Source organism: Rhinoderma darwinii, chromosome 5 (genome assembly GCF_050947455.1).
Source record: "Rhinoderma darwinii isolate aRhiDar2 chromosome 5, aRhiDar2.hap1, whole genome shotgun sequence".
Taxonomy (NCBI): Eukaryota; Metazoa; Chordata; class Amphibia; order Anura; family Rhinodermatidae; genus Rhinoderma; species Rhinoderma darwinii.
In genome coordinates this window covers 269,428,113-269,446,467 of record NC_134691.1, presented here as the reverse complement: position 1 = coordinate 269,446,467, position 18,355 = coordinate 269,428,113, and the positions used below count along the sequence as shown (strand labels likewise).

The window sequence follows — 18,355 nt, the reverse complement described above, 5'->3', positions numbered from 1 at the left end:
ACCATATAATGCACTGGGAAACTGGTAAAAAATTATTTGGTGTGGATTGGGAAAAAACCCATAGTTTTTTGGATTTCATCACCATGCGGCAAAAACAACATAATAACTTTAATCTGCGTATCAATGTGATTACGGCGATACCAAATGTTAATAGTTTTTGTTATATTTTACTACATTTATGAAGAAAAACGAATTGTTAAAAAAAAAAATCACAATTATTTTTCAGTCAATTGAGCTATGTGAGGACTTTTTTGCTTCTCGAGCTGTAGGGTTGTTGTTTTTTTTGGTATAATTTTCAGGTACATGCAACTTTTTGATCACTTTTTATAAAAAATTTTATGGGATACGAGGTGACCAAACAACAGCAATTCTGCCAGTTTTGTTTTTTTACGGTGTTCACTGTGCAGGTTGAATAATGTTATATTGTAAGAGTTCAGACTTTTTAGATGCCAATTATGTTTATTTATTTTTTTACATTATTTTTTAGGAATAATGGGGAATAACTTTTTTACTTTTAAATGTTTTTTTGTATACATTAAAAAAAATAATTTCCGTTTTTTTACTTATTTTATTAGTGCCCCTAGGGGCATCACTTAGACTATTATTCCTGCACTATTACTTCACTATGGTCATTACCCATGTTCTATGACATCCTTGATTTATTTTACCTGCAGTGTCACATCTCTGTGTTTATTGCTGTACTGTGACATCACTTTGTGTTTTTTATCCCTGTGGTTTGATAACACTGTGTTTGTTAATCCTGTACTGTGACATCACTGTTTTCGTTATTTTTGTACTCTGACATCACTGTATTTATTTTCACTGCACTGTCACATCACAGTGTTTATTGTATCTGTACTGTCACATCACTGTTATTATCCATGGGGTAGGATATCATTGTGTGCATTAACCATGTTCTGTGACATTACTGTAAAAATTATTATTGTGTGATGGCATTACAGTGTGCATTTAAAGGGGCTCATTCAGATGAGCATATATGTAGTCCGTGTGACGGCCGTTAAAACAACAGGCGTCACACAGACTCATGTACTTCAATAGGGCCATTCACACGACCTTTGTTTCAACGGAGAGTGTGAAGGGTCAGTGAAAAAATAGGACATGTCCTATTTTTTTGCACTTCACGCATCCCTCCATAGACTCCAGTCTATGGGGAATGCGTGATAATGCGTCCCGCACGGGTTGGCTACATTCGTCTGTAAACTGGAGCCTGAGGTTCTAGCAGTTCCTCTGCTACATAAGAGGATACCAGTACTATAAATTGTATGTAAAATTTAGGGGCCCTGTTACAGGTTTTGCATTGGATCCTAGAAACTTCAAGTTAAACCGTTTGTTTGGTTTGCTCAACTTGCAGGGCCCTGTACCAGGTGTTAAGTATGGGGAGTCCCACACCTCCCAATAAAAATATTGCTTTCAGTGAATGCCTGTACCCTTATCTACCGGATAGGTAATTGACTTCTGGGAGGCAAACCACTGGAACCCCCAGGATTACCAGAATGTGGTCTCCCGTTCCTCCTCACCCCCTTGACCACAGTGAAGATAATTTTGAATGGAGCAGTTCCATTCATACTCTGGGGGAGCCATTTTAATTTGGATGTTAATCTGCAACCATTAGAAAAACTCATTAACTAGAAACTTGTATTCAACTATACAATGTACCCATTTCATTTATATTTTTAACATCTTTCTAGGGTGAACCTGGAGAGGAAGGAGAACCTGGAAAACCTGGTGCCGATGGACTTGATGTAAGAATTAAACAGTGTTTGCTCCTAAAAACATACAAAGTTTGATAATACATTTTCCTTATATTTAAAAAGGTGATATTTCTATAAATAAAGTGTATTTTTATTATTATTACAATTACTGGTTATTTGTATGGTGCTGACATATTGCACAGAAAAGAGCAGAGAATAAAATCTCGTTTGATTGTGGGCCCCATTATGGACAGGGACTGATGACATTCTCTGTACTGCGCTGTGGAATATTTTAGCGCTACATAAGCAATGGGAAATAATGGGAAATAAAATAAATATAAATTTCATAATAAAAGTCTGTTTTCTATTTTTTAGAGTCTTCCTGGAAGAAGAGGCGCTATGGGCCCACTGGTATGCTTATAAAAGGTTTCTTAGTCAGAATTAATTTGACAATATTCTAAGGTACTGTAGGTCCAGGAGGCCCCTGTGTCATTGCTGTGTATTGTAATCACCTTTGGGTAATAAACATAGACATTACATTCAGAGCACTATTACATTAAAGCTTTTGGATTGTCAGTAAAAACATTTTTTCAGGAGCATGAAAACAATGTATTAATATTTAGTAGTATTGGTGTACAAAACACTCCACAATTCCCATATAATTTTTGTGACCTAAAAGGTATAGATGTCACAATGGATCCCAGTGGAATTTTGTTGTCACTTTTGGTGTGAAAAAAAGTTTTGATTTTAAGACATATTGAAAGGATATGAAATGACGGTGAACGAAATGAATGTCTGTTAAACCATGTTAGCATTGGCTTCACAAAGTCACTTGAACACATCAGTAAAAACAATGGATGACAACAAATGACAACTGATGAGTGATGACCATGGTGACAATGCACATTTTTTCAGAACAGATCTATAAAAACAGATGAAAAAAAGGACAATTTTGTGAACGTGACCATTGCCTAACATGCTGCATGCATTACTCTCTAAGCACATTAATATCGTAATTACATGAATTAATAAATGTGTTAATAATGTGTAAACAACATCAATATTTGCAGGGAGCTAATGGTGATGCTGGTGGGCCAGGTATCGATGGAGAACTAGGCTTAAGAGGTCCTCAGGTAAATAACTTAATTTCTTACTGTTCTGTATACAAACAAAATATAAAAAATAATGTTCTCAACACTCACCCGAGCGATTCTGCCGCTTTGTTTTAGTGATCGATGGGGTCTCAGTGCTCAGACCCCCACCAATCAAAACTTCTGACATATCACTTTGACATGTCAAAAGTTTTATGAAACGTTAGTTACCCTTTAATTTGGGTGAGATACTTGAAGGTAAACTATATTTCTAATTTAGGGCATATTTTACTGTTATAATTCCATATTGCACAATTATGACCCTTGGCTGTATACAGACAATATCTATGTACATTATTCTATATGTTATTATAAAGGAATCACCATTTACCATCATCCCTTGGCTGCATATCTGTGAATGAATTGGGAATATTAGTTCCTGGAAACCAATTTACACTTTATAGATTCAAACCAATATTATCGAAATATTAAGCTTTTTAACAGTCTTGCCTTTTGTTATTATGAGATCTGGAAGGTAAAGTATATGCATGACAACATAGCTTGGTCAGAAAACATAGTAAATTCAAGCACAATTGCACTTATTACTTGGGGAATAATCTCACAAGATAAGTTAGAAACAGACACAAAGGTCTAACGCACACGACCGTTGTGCCACTCGGGGCGTTTTTGACGGCATCCGAGTGGCACCCGATAGTCTTCACGGACCCATTCACTTTAGCGGGTGAATCAGGTCCGTGAAAAATGGTCCAAGTCTCCGATTTGAGGAAAGATAGAACAGGTCCTATCTTTCCTCGGTTCACTGACAGGACTCGGACGGCACACATGGTCGTGTGCATGACACAAAAGTCTCAGCTCCCTGAGCAATAAAGATAAGAATATATGGAATAATTACTTAATAAATGTAGCAATTCCAGCCAAATCAACATAAATATTGGAATGAACAACTTTGAAGTCTGATAAATTCCTGCCATGTATACTAAGGCTGGGTTCACACACACTATTTACGGACGTAATTCGGGCGTTTTAGCCCCGAATTATGTCCGAAAATGTGGCTCATAAGCGTCGGCAAACATCTGCCCATTCATTAGAATGGGTCTTACGATGTTCTGTGCCGACGGTCATTTTTTTTACGCGCCGCTGTCAAAAGGCAGCGCGTAAAAAAGACGCCCGCGTCAAAGAAGTGCCTGTCACTTCTTCAGACGTAAATGGAGCCGTTTTCCATGGACTCCATGGAAAAACAGCTCCAATTACGTCCGTAGTGGACGCAGCGAAAGACACCTGCACATGCCATTACGGCTGAAATTACGGTGCTGTTTTCTCCTGAAAACAGCACCGTAATTTCAGCCGTAACGGAGGCTGCCGTGTGAACATACCCTAATACTTAGGCTGTCTTCAGATTTATAAAAAATGCAGCCTACATTAATGCATCTAAAAAAAACGCATGCGATTTCTAACTTAACCCCTTAATGACCAGGCCTGAAAAGACCTTAATGAACAGCTAAATGTTTTCGTTTTTGCCTCTCTGCTTTTCAGCAGCCATAACGTTTTTTTATTTTTTCATTGACTAGGCTATGAAAAGGTCTTGTTTTATGCGGGAAAAATAGGATTTTTTTTCCTGCACAGTTTGGGGTTATCTAAATAATTTTTGCGGCATAAATATAGAAAGAAGCAGCATTTTTTTTATATACGTCAAAGTTTTAGGCTGAATAACCCGTTAGATGAATTCTTCAGCTTACGGTCCTGTAGATACCTAATATGTGTATTTATTTTATTTTTATGTAATGTATGGGCAATAAAATATATTTTATCCTACATAATGACTTTTTTGTGGACATTTCTTTATTATTAAAAATTTTTTTAAATCCCATAAAGGGATAATTTTATTTACAACTTTATTTTATACTTATATTAGCATTATCCTGTATACTAATACCTTACACTGTGTCACTATGACACAGGCTGCTGTTAGGGTTACACATAGTGTGCTCCTAACCGCAGGCTTACAGAACATACAGTCCTGGGGTCCTTTCTAGGTCCCTAGGGCTGACTGCAGAGGGTTCCCTTAGACTCCGATGGAACAGGGGAGTCCCCTTTGATTATGCCGCAGTCGTGGACCACGTGGCGATCAAAGGGTAAAACCACTGGGATTTGGAGATTCCCCCAATTCCAGCTGTATTCAGGAGGCTGTTCTTACTACATGAGCTGTATGTAAAAGCTCCTGCTTAGAGCATAATCTTTTTCTACAGCAACGCCAAAAGACGTTGCTGTAGTCTGTACCAGCACCGCCCTCTGTCAAAAGACGGTCGGGAAGGGGTTACTGGTTATAGGCTTACAGCTGAAAGACTTTGTAAAATGCATGGATATTTAAAAAACTCATGCATTTTTACGAAAACTCGTCTTTTAGATGTGTTTCGTTAGGTTGCATTTGAAAACGCAACAACAATGCAACAATAACGCGCAATGTGAACCTAGCCTTACTTATATTTCTGTATTTAGATGAGAAGTTCTAGTTATGAAATGTGATGTCATATTATATACATATAAGTGTGAGCGGTGGGGCGGTCTAACCACTGGAAGAATGAGGGATCCTAGGACCCTGTTCTTGGTAGAAAGCTAGCAGCTCATGCATGGACAATGTTCATAGAAATGAATGGACATTATGGAAACATCTGAACATACTCACTTGGGTGTTTCTGTTTATACCATTTATTTCTATCGAGAATGCAGATGCACAGCCATACAATATGTGCAATCAATTGTAAATAATATTATACAGAGTGCTCTACAATGGTCACATTTAAGCCCCTGGACAAAGAAAAGCTGCATTCACAAGTTCATTATCCATCATTTTTATGATTCAATGAAAATGGGCACAAAGCGGTAGAAAGACAGAGACGACAGCTAGGATGTTCTCCATACTGATATACTTGATTTAAATAAAATAGACAACCTAGCTGGGCATAAAATGACAACCTAGCTGCAGTTTAGGCCCACTCACTTAAATGAGGGCTGTACTGCAGTACGAGAAACATCCCATGGGCAAGTGTGGCGCTGTTTCTGGAAAGATGCAGACAATTTTTTCTAATCTTGAACAACCACTTTAAAGTGTGAACTACTGTATACTAATGCCTTGTTTCAGAAACAGAGCTATCTGACTGTATTTACTGCTTTTCTGCCAGATTTGCAAATTGCCAGAGATTCCCATCTCCTGCGTAGTGCAGAATAAGTGGCCTATAGTCAGTGGCCTAAGTAAACAGTGTTGATGAACAGCAGCTGAAATTTGAATGTTTCCCATATCTAGGTCAGTCAAACTGCATCTATATATGAATACTAACCCCTTCACGACTGCCATATGGCTATATACGTTCTTACTGCCAATGCCCCGTGCAGTTAGCACGTATATAGACGTTTGCAGCGTGCATCAGGGGTTTAAAGAAGCAGCCCTGCACTAATCTATGTCGACTCTCTCTACAAGTGCCGACACCTCTTTGACTTAGTTTCATAAAACAAACATGTGTTTTTTTATGAAACTGAACTTACAAATCTAGCTCTGCTCACAATGAAGCAGTCTGCACTTTTCTCTTTCCCTGTGTGTCGGCACCTCCCCCCTCCTTCTCCCTCCGTCAGCTTCTGCCTAAAGATGACGGAGCCAGTGTGCTCGTTATCTGGCCAGATAAGGTACTGATAGTTTGTTTTAACTCTTTAGTCTTCTCTCTCCTGGATCCCCTGTGAGGGGAGAGTAAGGGTATGTTCACACGTGCACGTCCAATACGGCTGAATTTACGGAGCTGTTTTCAGGAGAAAACAGCTCCTGAATTTCAGACGTAATGGCATGTGCAGGCGTTTTTCGCAGCGTCCATTACGGACGTAATTGGAGCTGTTTTTCTATGGAGTCAATGGAAAACGGCTCCAATTATGTCCCAAGAAGTGACATGCACTTCTTTGACGCGGGCATCTTTTTTACGCCGTCTTTTGACAGCGGCGCGTAAAAAAAATTACCTTCTGCACAGTACATCGTAAAACCCATTCAAATGAATGGGCAGATGTTTACTGACGCTTTCAAGCAGTATTTTCGGCCGTAATTCCAAGCATAAAACGCCTGAATTACGTCCGTAAATAGTGCATGTGAACATACCCTAACAGTTAGGCTGGATTCACACGAGCATGTTCGGTCCATAAAGAACGGAACGTATTTCGTCCGCAAGTCCAGGACCGAACACACTGCAGTGAGCCGGGCTCTTAGCATCATAGTTATGTACGACGCTAGGAGTCCCTGCCTCTCCGTGGAACTACTGTCCCGTACTGAAAACATGATTACAGTACGGGACAGTTGTCCCGCAGCGAGGCAGGGACTCCTAGCGTCGTACATAACTATGATGCTAGGAGCCCGGCTCCCTGCAGTGTGTTCGGTCCGGGACTTGCGGCCGAAATACGTTCCGTCCTTCACGGACCGAACATGCTCACGTGAATCCAACCTAACTGTTACAGAGCTGAAACAGTGTGTGTGTGGGTGTGTATGTGTTTGTGTGTGTGTGTGTGTGTGTGTGTGTGTGTGTGTGTATATATATATTTATATATATATATATATGTATACACACACACACACAGATAAATATATTAAAAAAATTACAAAGGTGTTTTTTTTCACATTTTTTTGTGATTTGTCTGCTCATAATAAAAATGTAAAACATGCCATTCATTAAACGAATCTAGAAAATTAAAGCCTCATAAGTCTTGTAAAAAAAAAAAACTAAGTAAAAATAGTTGTGATATTCAAAGCGGTTGCAAAGATATTATCGTTTAAAGAAGTGCAGATCAGAAATGGAAAATTTGATCTGGACACAGGGGTATCAATGACCCTTGGTCATGAAAGGGTTAATAATAGCGAAAACCAGTGGCGTAACTACAGGGGTTGCAGTGGTTTGCAGATGTGACTGGACCCTGAAGTAACTGCAGTAACAGTTGCCATTTAGTGCAGGGCACACACAACATCCTGACGCTGAATTTCTTTAGGATGTCGTGCTGCGTCCTGAGCTGAAGAGGATCTGACTCAATAGTGAGGAGCAGTAAACAAATGTAGGTTTATGGCTAAAGATGTATGAGCTGCAAATGCATCTCCATAGGGGGAAACTGCGTGGCTTTGGAACTGTAAATCCCAGCATGCATTTTCAGAGGTTCCACATTTCCACAGGGATCCAGTTTTATCTAATTGTGACACTGCGCCTACCTTTCACTATTCTAGCCGTATACTCCAATTATCCCATACAGTTTACTATAAATAGCAGGATGTAGCTTTCTAAGGACAGTAGTTGACCCTCACTAAGAAATGATGACAAGTCATTGTACCTTCTATGCTCCTGAGTCCGGTACTCTTCGGCACCGGGCACAGCACTGGGTCCTGACGCCGTTCAGTGTCAGAATGTTGTATGTGGGGCACACATAGCGTCCTGCCGCTGCCACGACCCTGTCCTGAACCTGGAACTAAAGAGGACCCAACTCCGGAGTGAGGAGCGCTAAATAAATGTGGGTTTGTGGCTGGAAATGTGTATGGGCGGCAAGCTGTCAAACAGAGGCCTCTGCTAATGAATAATAAGAGAAGTGTAGCAGGTCCCCTACTTTTAGCTACACCACTCCCAAAACCTGTGTGCATTTAACCAAAAAAATAAAATAAAATAAAGCCATTCAGGTGACCTATTATTAAATTAACGTTCTAGAACTTTACAGTCTCTCTGAGAGGTTTACAATGAAAGTAATGTCTTGTCTAGTGATAGCACTATTGTTAAGCTTGGTTATAATAGGTAACACACTATTATGTAACTTGGCACATTCTAGCCTACATATTTTTAATTTGTACTCGAGTATGAGTTATCTTCCTCACACTCAGAAATATAGAATAAAAAAATTCGATATACGGTGATGGAGGCAAGCGTAATACATATATTTCTACATATATTTAATGGTTAATACACTAGCGGCACGCATAATACGGACTTGTAAGGACTCCATGTGCCAAAGTACACAATCTACAGTGACTATGCAGGTTGTGAATGTAGGCATTCTTAATGAACATTAGCTTCTGCACGTTCATTGTTGATGCTTATAGCATAGCATAGAAGGGTCATTTATTCATAGTTCGTTATAGTATATTTGTGAAAATAAACAATTCCAGTAAATACAATTCAATATTTGGTGTGATATTGTTAAGCTGCAGTATATAGAGCTGGAGTGTATCCAAAAGACAGGGTTGAAAAAGGCCTCTGACCATACATTGTGAGCTAACTCCAGATGGAGCGCTCATAGCAGCAAAGAGCTTTGTGTGTCCCGCAGACTAGGTGTACCAGGACCAAATGGAGACAAGTGGGTGGACCTTTCCAAGAGGACTGATATTCAGAAAATACTGGTTAGAGGTCAATGGCAGCAAAGAAACAAAGCAGGGATTTCAATAAATATACTAATTCCTCTTAGATGCTATGAGGTTAGAAAAAAGAGATGCGTAGGCTAGCTTCTTTTCGAGGCTGCTGACTTAAACTTTTTTGTAGTGAGTTGATTTAACACAATATCCTGAAAGTATATTAAAGTAGATTGGTTGGTTGTTTGACCTTGGCAAGTAAATTCTAATGATGTCGGAGACACAATGTATATGTGATTTGTTTCGGGAATGCATATTATCTAAGTACTATAATTAATCACAAAATTCAAGATTAAAGTAAAGTTCAACAATTTGCTTAGCCTCTGAAGTAGCTTTCTTATCTACATTTTCGGTCAGTGGGAAGAAGATATGTACAACCTAATGGAATTAACATAATAAAATAACTCTCTTTTAGTATTTAATGTAAAGATAATACAACATTAGATTTTAACATAGCAAAGAGAAAGAAACATACAACATAGTACCCTCTTTCTTCCCACCAACACTTTTAATGTTTGGTATTTGACAATCTCCAAGACTTTCCCCAAGTTCTTCAAATTTAACAAAGAAAACAGGCATCCATATTATTCGAAACCCCGCTACTTGGCTATAAATAGTATAGGAGACCAAGAGGCCAAAGGATGTGGTTTGTTGACTTGTATCCCATTGAAGTGGAGGAGTTTTTGCTCCTGCCAGAAATGTGGTCAGTGAGAAGAAGAGGGAGATAAATTGGATTCCTCTTGGGACACATGTAGAAGACGTCATTTTTTCTCTCTTCTTTTTGACTGTGATATGGGACATGATCAAAAAAGAAGAGGATGTTATGGTCACTGTTAGTTTTTTTTTGTTTATTTTTTACAATTTAGTGATACATTGTTTTAGTTGGAATTAAACTTACTGGTTGGGTTCACACAAAGCAGTTACAGGATGTTTTTTTCTTAAGCAAAATCCAGGAATAGCTCCAAATAGGTATTTCTTATTTTAGTATATACAGCAGTTTTGACAAAGAGGAACATGTTGTTTTTTTAAAGAATTTATTTGTAGATAGTAATTAAATACAATCATGTACAATTAATAAACCCCACCCAAACCGCCACCCTATCCCCACTCAACCCCTACCATGGAGCTAGGGAGAGAAGGAGTGGAGCAAAGAAAAATAAAATGAAAAATATTAAAACAATAATAGATGAAATTATTTCTTAATTCGTCTACTTGCGGTTTCCATAGGCAATTAGTGGGAATTATTGACAGAAGCCATATCTTATAACGTATGGATTAAGTCCACACCCCCTCCCCCAAAACATTTTGGACAACAATTTGTGTCACATGTTTTTTAACATCAATTAATAGTTATTTGTTAGCGATATTTTCTGAGAACGTAAGTATGTATAATGAGGAGCATTAAAGCTGAAATTTATCATTGAAAGTACATTAATAATCTAAGAGAATTAAACAAAAAGATGAAAAACATCTAGAGATTTATTGGCAATACTGGACAGAATAACCATGTAATGAGGAATAAATTACTTTACTGTAAATAAACATAATCCTTAAATGATTATACAAAGTACAAAATGCCAAAAGACATTACTGGGCATAAACATAGTAATAACTAAATAGATAGAATTGCTAAAACTGAAAATCTTCTATGACTAATTCCTTCATACTTTCCAAATCTGTTAAAAAAAAACAACACCCCAAAAAAACGATGTGTAGCCCCAGCCTTATGTGTCTCTATTCAATATGTTGAGGCTTCAAGACCAGGCCCACACAGGGCAATGTTGTGCAGTTTCCAATGCATGTATAGAGGTGCCTTATAGAAAACATTAAAATGCTGCCCCCTTCTGGTGCTAGTCAACACTGCCACACCCCTAACAACGTTAGACAGGGGGAATTAATGCATGTTTGCTCCAACCTCCTTTCTATTATCCTTGCAGCAAGTGTGCCCGTGCGATCAGGTTGCAATGTTTGTAATATACAGCTACAGACCTGCTCTAACAGCAGAGATCAGAAAAACCTCTGATCTTCCCCGTTAACTCCTTAAATGCAATGATCAATGCCGATCGCGGTTTTCAAAAAGAAAATGAGAAATGGGGACCCCTTTTGAATGCATCACGGGAAATCCCTGTGACGTGATCGTGGGAATTTTATGGGAGACAGTTCAGAGTCCATTGAAGGACCCCAAGGTTCTGACCATATTTCCTGTTAGGGCATATTTAGGTATGCCCTAACAACTGCCTGTGTACTATCAGAGATATATGCCAGTACATTAAAGTTAAAGTTAAAATCAAAATTAAAAATCCCCTATAGGATTTAAAAAAAAATAATAATAATAATTAAAAAAAAAAAAAAAAAGGAAAATTACAAAAAAAGTAAAGTTAAATTAAAAACAACTGTCATTTATTATGATCAGTGTGTGCTGTAAAAAAATAAAAAAGAAGAAAACTGCAGCAGAACTGCTTTTTTTTCCTGCATTTTAATCTAAATTATTATTTATATACATTAAATTATAATGTACCTATATAGGGCAAGCAGTGAGTTTCACGCAACAGACACTCGCCGTGTGAAAATTCACGCATGTGTGAATAGCCCCATTGAAATCAACGGGTCCGTGTGCTGTGCGTTATTTCAACGCACAGCACACGGACGAGATTCACGCTCGTCTGAATGAGCCCTAAGTCTATCATGCGTGATACTGTCTGTTGGGGCCCTGTATCTAAGCCTATCATGTGTGATACTGTTTCCTGAGGCAATGCATCCAATACTATCCAGCGGTGTAGCTATAGGAGCCTTAGTCTTATAGATATGCTATCTCCGATGTATATGTAAAAAAATATATATATAAATATATGTCTCTGGGCTTGTGCCCCTGATCTTTTAAGACCCTAGCAACGCCCCTGTTGCTAACACTTATAGATGATACATTTAATACATGAGTCTTTATGTAATGGATTATAAAAAGTGCATGAAATATATACAGATGGTTATTACATCATATAAAGAGCTTCTAAATAATATGTAGATAGGACACTCTACAACCACATAGGGATTATATATCGACATTTTAACACGAGGTTTGACCCTTTAACCCCCTCATTGAATATAATCAGATATTCATTCAAATGTTTACTGCCAAAGAATGTAAGAAAAGAGGACGGTGACCCCCGCAACAGCTGAATTATTACTACATCTTCATTTGGCTCTCTGCTGAATTGAATCGCTGAAAAGTTTGAACTTTTCAACTAACCAACCCTCCTCTCCAATTAATAATTTTCTGGCGACGTGTCTGCATTACTCATATAGGAGATTTCATTTTATCTAATATACACACATTTCCTGTAGAGATATTTGAATTTATTGTGTTTTATTCAGTTGTAACTTCAGCAAGAAAAGAAGACCAATGTTTATCTGTCGATCACATTTCTATTTAAGAATTTCCCATGAGCATTATCCACAGGCAAATGTTTCAGAAGAATGTGTGTTGATTCATTTCTTGTGGTCTGTCAAATTAAACTACTTCGACTGATAAGATGTAGTTTCACCAATGAATCCAAAGTGCAATCTATGCAGAATATAAAAAGAACTAAAAGACAAAAACATCTTTAGCAGGGATGAAACTGAGAGTATTGAAAGACAAATAATAGAATTATAGAATATTATTAAGCAGAAAAGATAAAAATCTGCTTAGCATTTTATTTGTCTGAACAGAACAGTGCGGCCCTTATGAGCTTGATGTGCGACCCCTAGAGAAAGGGAAATTTGTATAGCGCAACTGCCTTTCCCAGACTAATGATCAAAGTGGTTTCTTTCCATATATTGCACTTAAGTACATAAAAAGCCAATAACAGTTTTTCTAAATTAAAATAAATTATCAATGATACTATTTTGCTAAAACATTTCTACTGGGATGAAACATACAAATTTAAATGCCCCTGGGGGTCATAAGAATGCTATTTATTCCATCTCAGCAAGTCTTTAAAATGAAATACGGTTACATCTATGATGTTACCCTTGGATTATAACGAAGTCTCAGATCCAAGTTCAAGAATTCGTTTTCCGTTTAGAACAATACGCCTGTGCTGGAACTTTGATTTGTACTTTGATTTGTACTTCTTGTGCAGAAAACATCTCATAATGCCATTTCAAAGTAGCTTGGCAGAAATAATCATTGTTTCGGGTTCACCCTAAAATAAACGTGTAGTATATATATATACTGGCAGTCTCTGAGCTAGAAGCACATTTAAAGTGAACAGTCTAGATCAGAGACTGCCAGTATATATATATATATATATATATATATATATATACTACATGTTTATTTGAGATTGTATCATAGCTGAGTGCAGGATTCAGCTTGTCTCGTTTTGGGCTGTTCTTTTAGTGTTTTTTGTTCTACTCTATAAGTATTGTTTCATCCACTCGGTTTCATCCTAATTTCAATGGCTTTAAAATAAAAATTTTTGTTTCATAATGATTTCAATCAAAATTTGACAGCGTGGTTTTGTCATTACTTCTAAAATTATTGGTCGTAAAATGAGTACAATCTTGTTTACTTAGATAATACAGTCTCTTTTTCCTAAACCAGAGGCATTGCTATAGGGGGTGCAGAGGTAACAGTCACACAAATTCCCCACTGCCTAAGGTGGTCCAAAGAGCATTCTGCCACAGAACACACAAGTATTATAAATGGCAAATAGTAGGTTTCAGGGCCCTGTTACAGAATTTGCACGCACAGTCAAATTGTGGCTGCTACATGTGGCCTCACCCTAAATCGGCAATAAATTAAAAAAATAAAACACAAACTTAAAAATCATCATTTAAATAAACTTTTAAAATAAACTTACATCATTACAGATTAGTATGCTCTTCACAAAACAGTGCAAATATGTTGGTGTTTTTTTTTGGCTGAATTACGCATTAGTTGGCAACTGATAAGATAAGATAAGACTTTATTGATCCCCGGAGGGAAATTAATAACAGTCATTTCATTGCTCCAAGGTAACATTAAAAACAATAACATTAAAACATATCCTATACAAATAACACATAAATTACAGTACATTTAAGATCCCTAAAAATACAATTAATTTCACATCACTGACCCAACCACTTATTCCAAACCATTAAAAGAAAATATAGCAGTTGGCAAGAAAGACTTTCTATATCTGTCTTTAGTACATTTCAATTGAATGTATCTTTTACTGAATGTACTCCGCTGAGCATTCACGTAGTCAAACAGAAGATGTTTCGGACACTTAAACTTTTTCAAAATCCGTTTATCTGCCACCACATCTACAGGATCCAGTTTGTGTCCAATTACGCTACTTGCCTTCTTTATTAACTTATTTAACTTTTTAATATCCATAATCCTCATATTACCGTAGCAGCACACCACTGCAAACATAATTGCACTCTCTACAGCATTAGGTCATTAGCAAAAGTGGTGTCCGGGTAAAGTTTGTGAAAAGGTCTGATGACAGAACAAAATTGTTGGCAACCATCTAATGGCGTTATTGTAATACAAAAACGGGGTTTATTTAATCTGAATATTATTCATACTAGGATCATATACTTCACAAATAAAAGTAAAAAAAAAAATCATACAGCATGAGGTAATTTAATTTTTTACATTTTCATTAATGTATTTTGCCATTTTTCCCACAGTTTTAATATTTTTACCCCCTTTAAGTCTATAACTTGTATACAATCTGTAAAAGTAAACATGTTTCTACTTCCTATAAAAATCATAAAATATCAAAAGCTTCTTCACTATCCAGTCCAGGCACACTTTCATCATGCATCCTGGATAAAATATATGCCCTTTATAGAATGCCAGGGTTCCATGCCTTACTGTGCCGATATAATATATAATCTTTATTCACCATCTGCTGGTCAATGCAACCCTCTTCTCCCACTCTTCACACACTGATATCAACACCGCAGAAGAAATGCTAGCACAGGCTTCCAGTATCCGTAGTTTCAGTTGCTGCACATCTCGTATCTTCACAGCATAGACAATTGCCTTCAGATGACCCCAAAGATAAAAGTCTAAGGGGGTCAGATCGGGAGGCATTTCTTCTGCGGTGTTGCTATCAGTGTGTGAAGAGTGGGAGAAGAGGGTTGCATTGACAATCCAACACAATGGGCAGCACTTTGAACACATTTTATAAGTGGTCAGAAACTTGTAAATAACTCATGAAAGAATAAAGTAACGTTAAAACCAAGCACACCATTGTTTTTCTTGTGAAATTCTCGATAAGTTTGATGTGTCACATGACCCTCTTCCCATTGAAAAAAGTAAAGTTGGATACAAAATGGCCGACTTCAAAATGGCCGCCATGGTCAACACCCAGCTTGAAAAGTTTCCCCCCTCCCATATACTAATGTGCCACAAACAGGAAGTTAATATCACCAACCATTCCCATTTTATTTAGGTGTATCCATATAAATGGCCCACCCTGTAGATCCATTTTAATGCTATAAGAAAGGCCTGAGGAAAAAAAAGGTATATATTGACGTTTACTGTCTGAACAATCGCCAAAGGGATACTCTTGAGCTATTATAGACTTTGTATGCGTTCAACATATACAGCAGAAGCATTCCCGCCATATATAGCACAAGTACAAGGTGTGAACTTAGCCTAACAGTTTGGTAAATATTCAAGAGTAGTTATCTCGACAACAGGAAAATAATGAAAATAAATAGAATAATGAGATTACCTTTATAAGCGAGCCTTAGCTTGATACAGTAACAGTTTTTTTTGTCCAGCTTGTAACTTTGTAAATTAGCTCATCAAATTTATAGAATTATAATTAGCCTAAATTCTAGCTTGGTGAAGGCCAGCCAGGACCCGTATTCTTTATTTTTAATTAGTGCTCAGAAAATGCTTTATGTCTGCCAAATATAATAATTTGATCATTTTGGCCACAATGCATTTCCATTTCTGCCATGTATTTACACAAAATATTTAGTCGTAACTAATATGTGACATTTAAAGGGGTTGTCCAGTATTAGAGGAATATAGCTGGTTTTTTTTTTTTTTCTCCAGAAACAGAGCCCCACGTCTATTAGTTGTGTGTTTGGTATTGAAGTTTATCTCCATTCAAATGTAGCTGAGCTGCATTACCACATACAACCTATGGACAAGAGTGGCGCTTTTTCTAATATTGTATATGCATTTTAATATTTGTGCATTAAAAGAAAAAAGTATATATATATATATATATATATATATATATTCTTTTATATATATATATATATATATATATATATATATATATATATATATATAATTAATGATATTTTTACATCCGCATTGCCTGATTATGCAGCAAATTTCCCAGTTCAAAAGATACTTACAAGATCTGTGCGTGCGTGCGTCTGTGTGTGTATAGATTGATGTACTTACGTATTCTAGTAAACTTAGTCCACTGTTCTTACAGGGAGATAAAGGGATCCCAGGAATTAATGGAGAAAAAGGAAGAGATGGACCAGATGGCTTTCCGGTATAGTCAGATATAATGCACATTAAGTAATTTCTTTTACTTTCAGAAAAAAATGTGCATAGATATATATACTTAATAATTTGCATATATCCTCTTTCACACAGGGTCCCTTTGGTATTACAGGCAGCGAAGGAGACACAGGCAATGCTGGACAAAAAGGGAAAAAGGTTTGTTGAATATCATTTTAGGAAAACACTGAATATAACTAATGGGCAAATAGTGTATCACAATAATAATAATAATAATAATAATAATAATAATAATAATATTAACCCCTTCCCCCTGCTTGCATTCTGAGCCCTAATGACCAAGCAATTTTTTTAGTTTTTCCATCATCACATTCGAAGAGCTATAACTTTTTAATTTTTACGTGGACATAGCTGTATAAGGATTTGTTTTTTGCGGGATGAGTTGTATTTTTCAATGGCACCATTTTGGGGTATGTAGAATTTTTTTTATTAACTTTTATTACATTTTTTGGGGGGATATAAAACCCCCCCCCCCAGCAATTTAGCCATTGTTCTATGTGTTTTACATTTACGCCGATTACTGTGCAGCGTAAATAACATGTTGCCTTTATTCTATGTGTTGGTACCATTACGACGATACCAAATATGCATAGTTTTTTTTATGTTTTACTACTTTTGCAGAATAAAAGCACTTTCGAACTAAAATAATTTTAATTTGCATCACCGCTTTCCAAGAGCCATAACTTTTTTATTTTTCCATCAATGTCGCCATATGAGGGCTTGTTTTTGGCGGAACTTCATTGCTACCATTTTGAGGTACATGGGACTTATTGATTAACCTTTTATTATTATTTTTTTGGGGGGGAATGGGAAAAAAATAGCAATTTTGCCGTGGTTTTTTGCGTTTTTTTACGGGGTTCATCTTGAAGTTTAAATAATATAATAACTTTATTTGTTGGGTCATTACGATTGTGGGGATACCATATATGTGTAGTTATTATTTTATTTTTTACACTTTTACTAAATAAAACCATTTTTTTATGGGAAAAGAATGGTTTTATTTTTTTTAATGTGTACCTTATAAATTTTTATTTCACATAAATTATTTTTTCAGTCTCACTAGGAGACTTCACTATGCGATCTTTACATCGCAGATATAATGCTTTGGTATACTTCGTATACCAGAGCATTATTGCCTGTCAGTATAGAACGGACAGGCATCTATTAGGACATGCCTCTGGCACGTTCCTAATAGGTATATAGCCAGGGCAGACCTGGGGCCTTTGTTAGGCCCCCGGCTGCCATGGCATCCCATCAGATGCTCGCAATTGCATTTGCGGGCCGCCGATGGGTGACAGAGGGAGCTCACTCCCTCTGTAAACAGCTCAAATGCAGCGTTCGCTAATGACCGTGGCGTTTGAGGGGTTAAACGTGCAGGATGTTGATTAGGGCGCCGTGAAAGAGCGGTGACCTAGAATAAAGCCCATTAATGACCGCCATGAAAAGGCGTATCGGCGGTCATTAAGGGGTTAATAATAACAATAATAATAATAATAATAATAGAAGAAATGTCCTAATATCATACAGCAGGACAAGCATTGCATTTCCGGACCTTCAATATAATATTCAATGCTGTTGGTATGCCAGA

The 18,355-nt window shown here is 37.0% G+C and overlaps 1 protein-coding gene across 1 annotated transcript in view; it reads left to right on the top strand.

Moving 5' to 3' along the window:
- The window catches only part of LOC142652589 (collagen alpha-6(VI) chain-like), a 101,525-nt gene that overhangs the window by 48,805 nt on the left and 34,365 nt on the right, over nt 1–18,355 (top strand). The window contains exons 20-24 of the mRNA XM_075828244.1: nt 1,710–1,763; nt 2,088–2,123; nt 2,783–2,845; nt 16,676–16,738; nt 16,843–16,905. Coding sequence (XP_075684359.1) covers nt 1,710–1,763; nt 2,088–2,123; nt 2,783–2,845; nt 16,676–16,738; nt 16,843–16,905 — 279 coding nt within the window. The remainder of the gene's footprint in view (nt 1–1,709; nt 1,764–2,087; nt 2,124–2,782; nt 2,846–16,675; nt 16,739–16,842; nt 16,906–18,355) is intronic.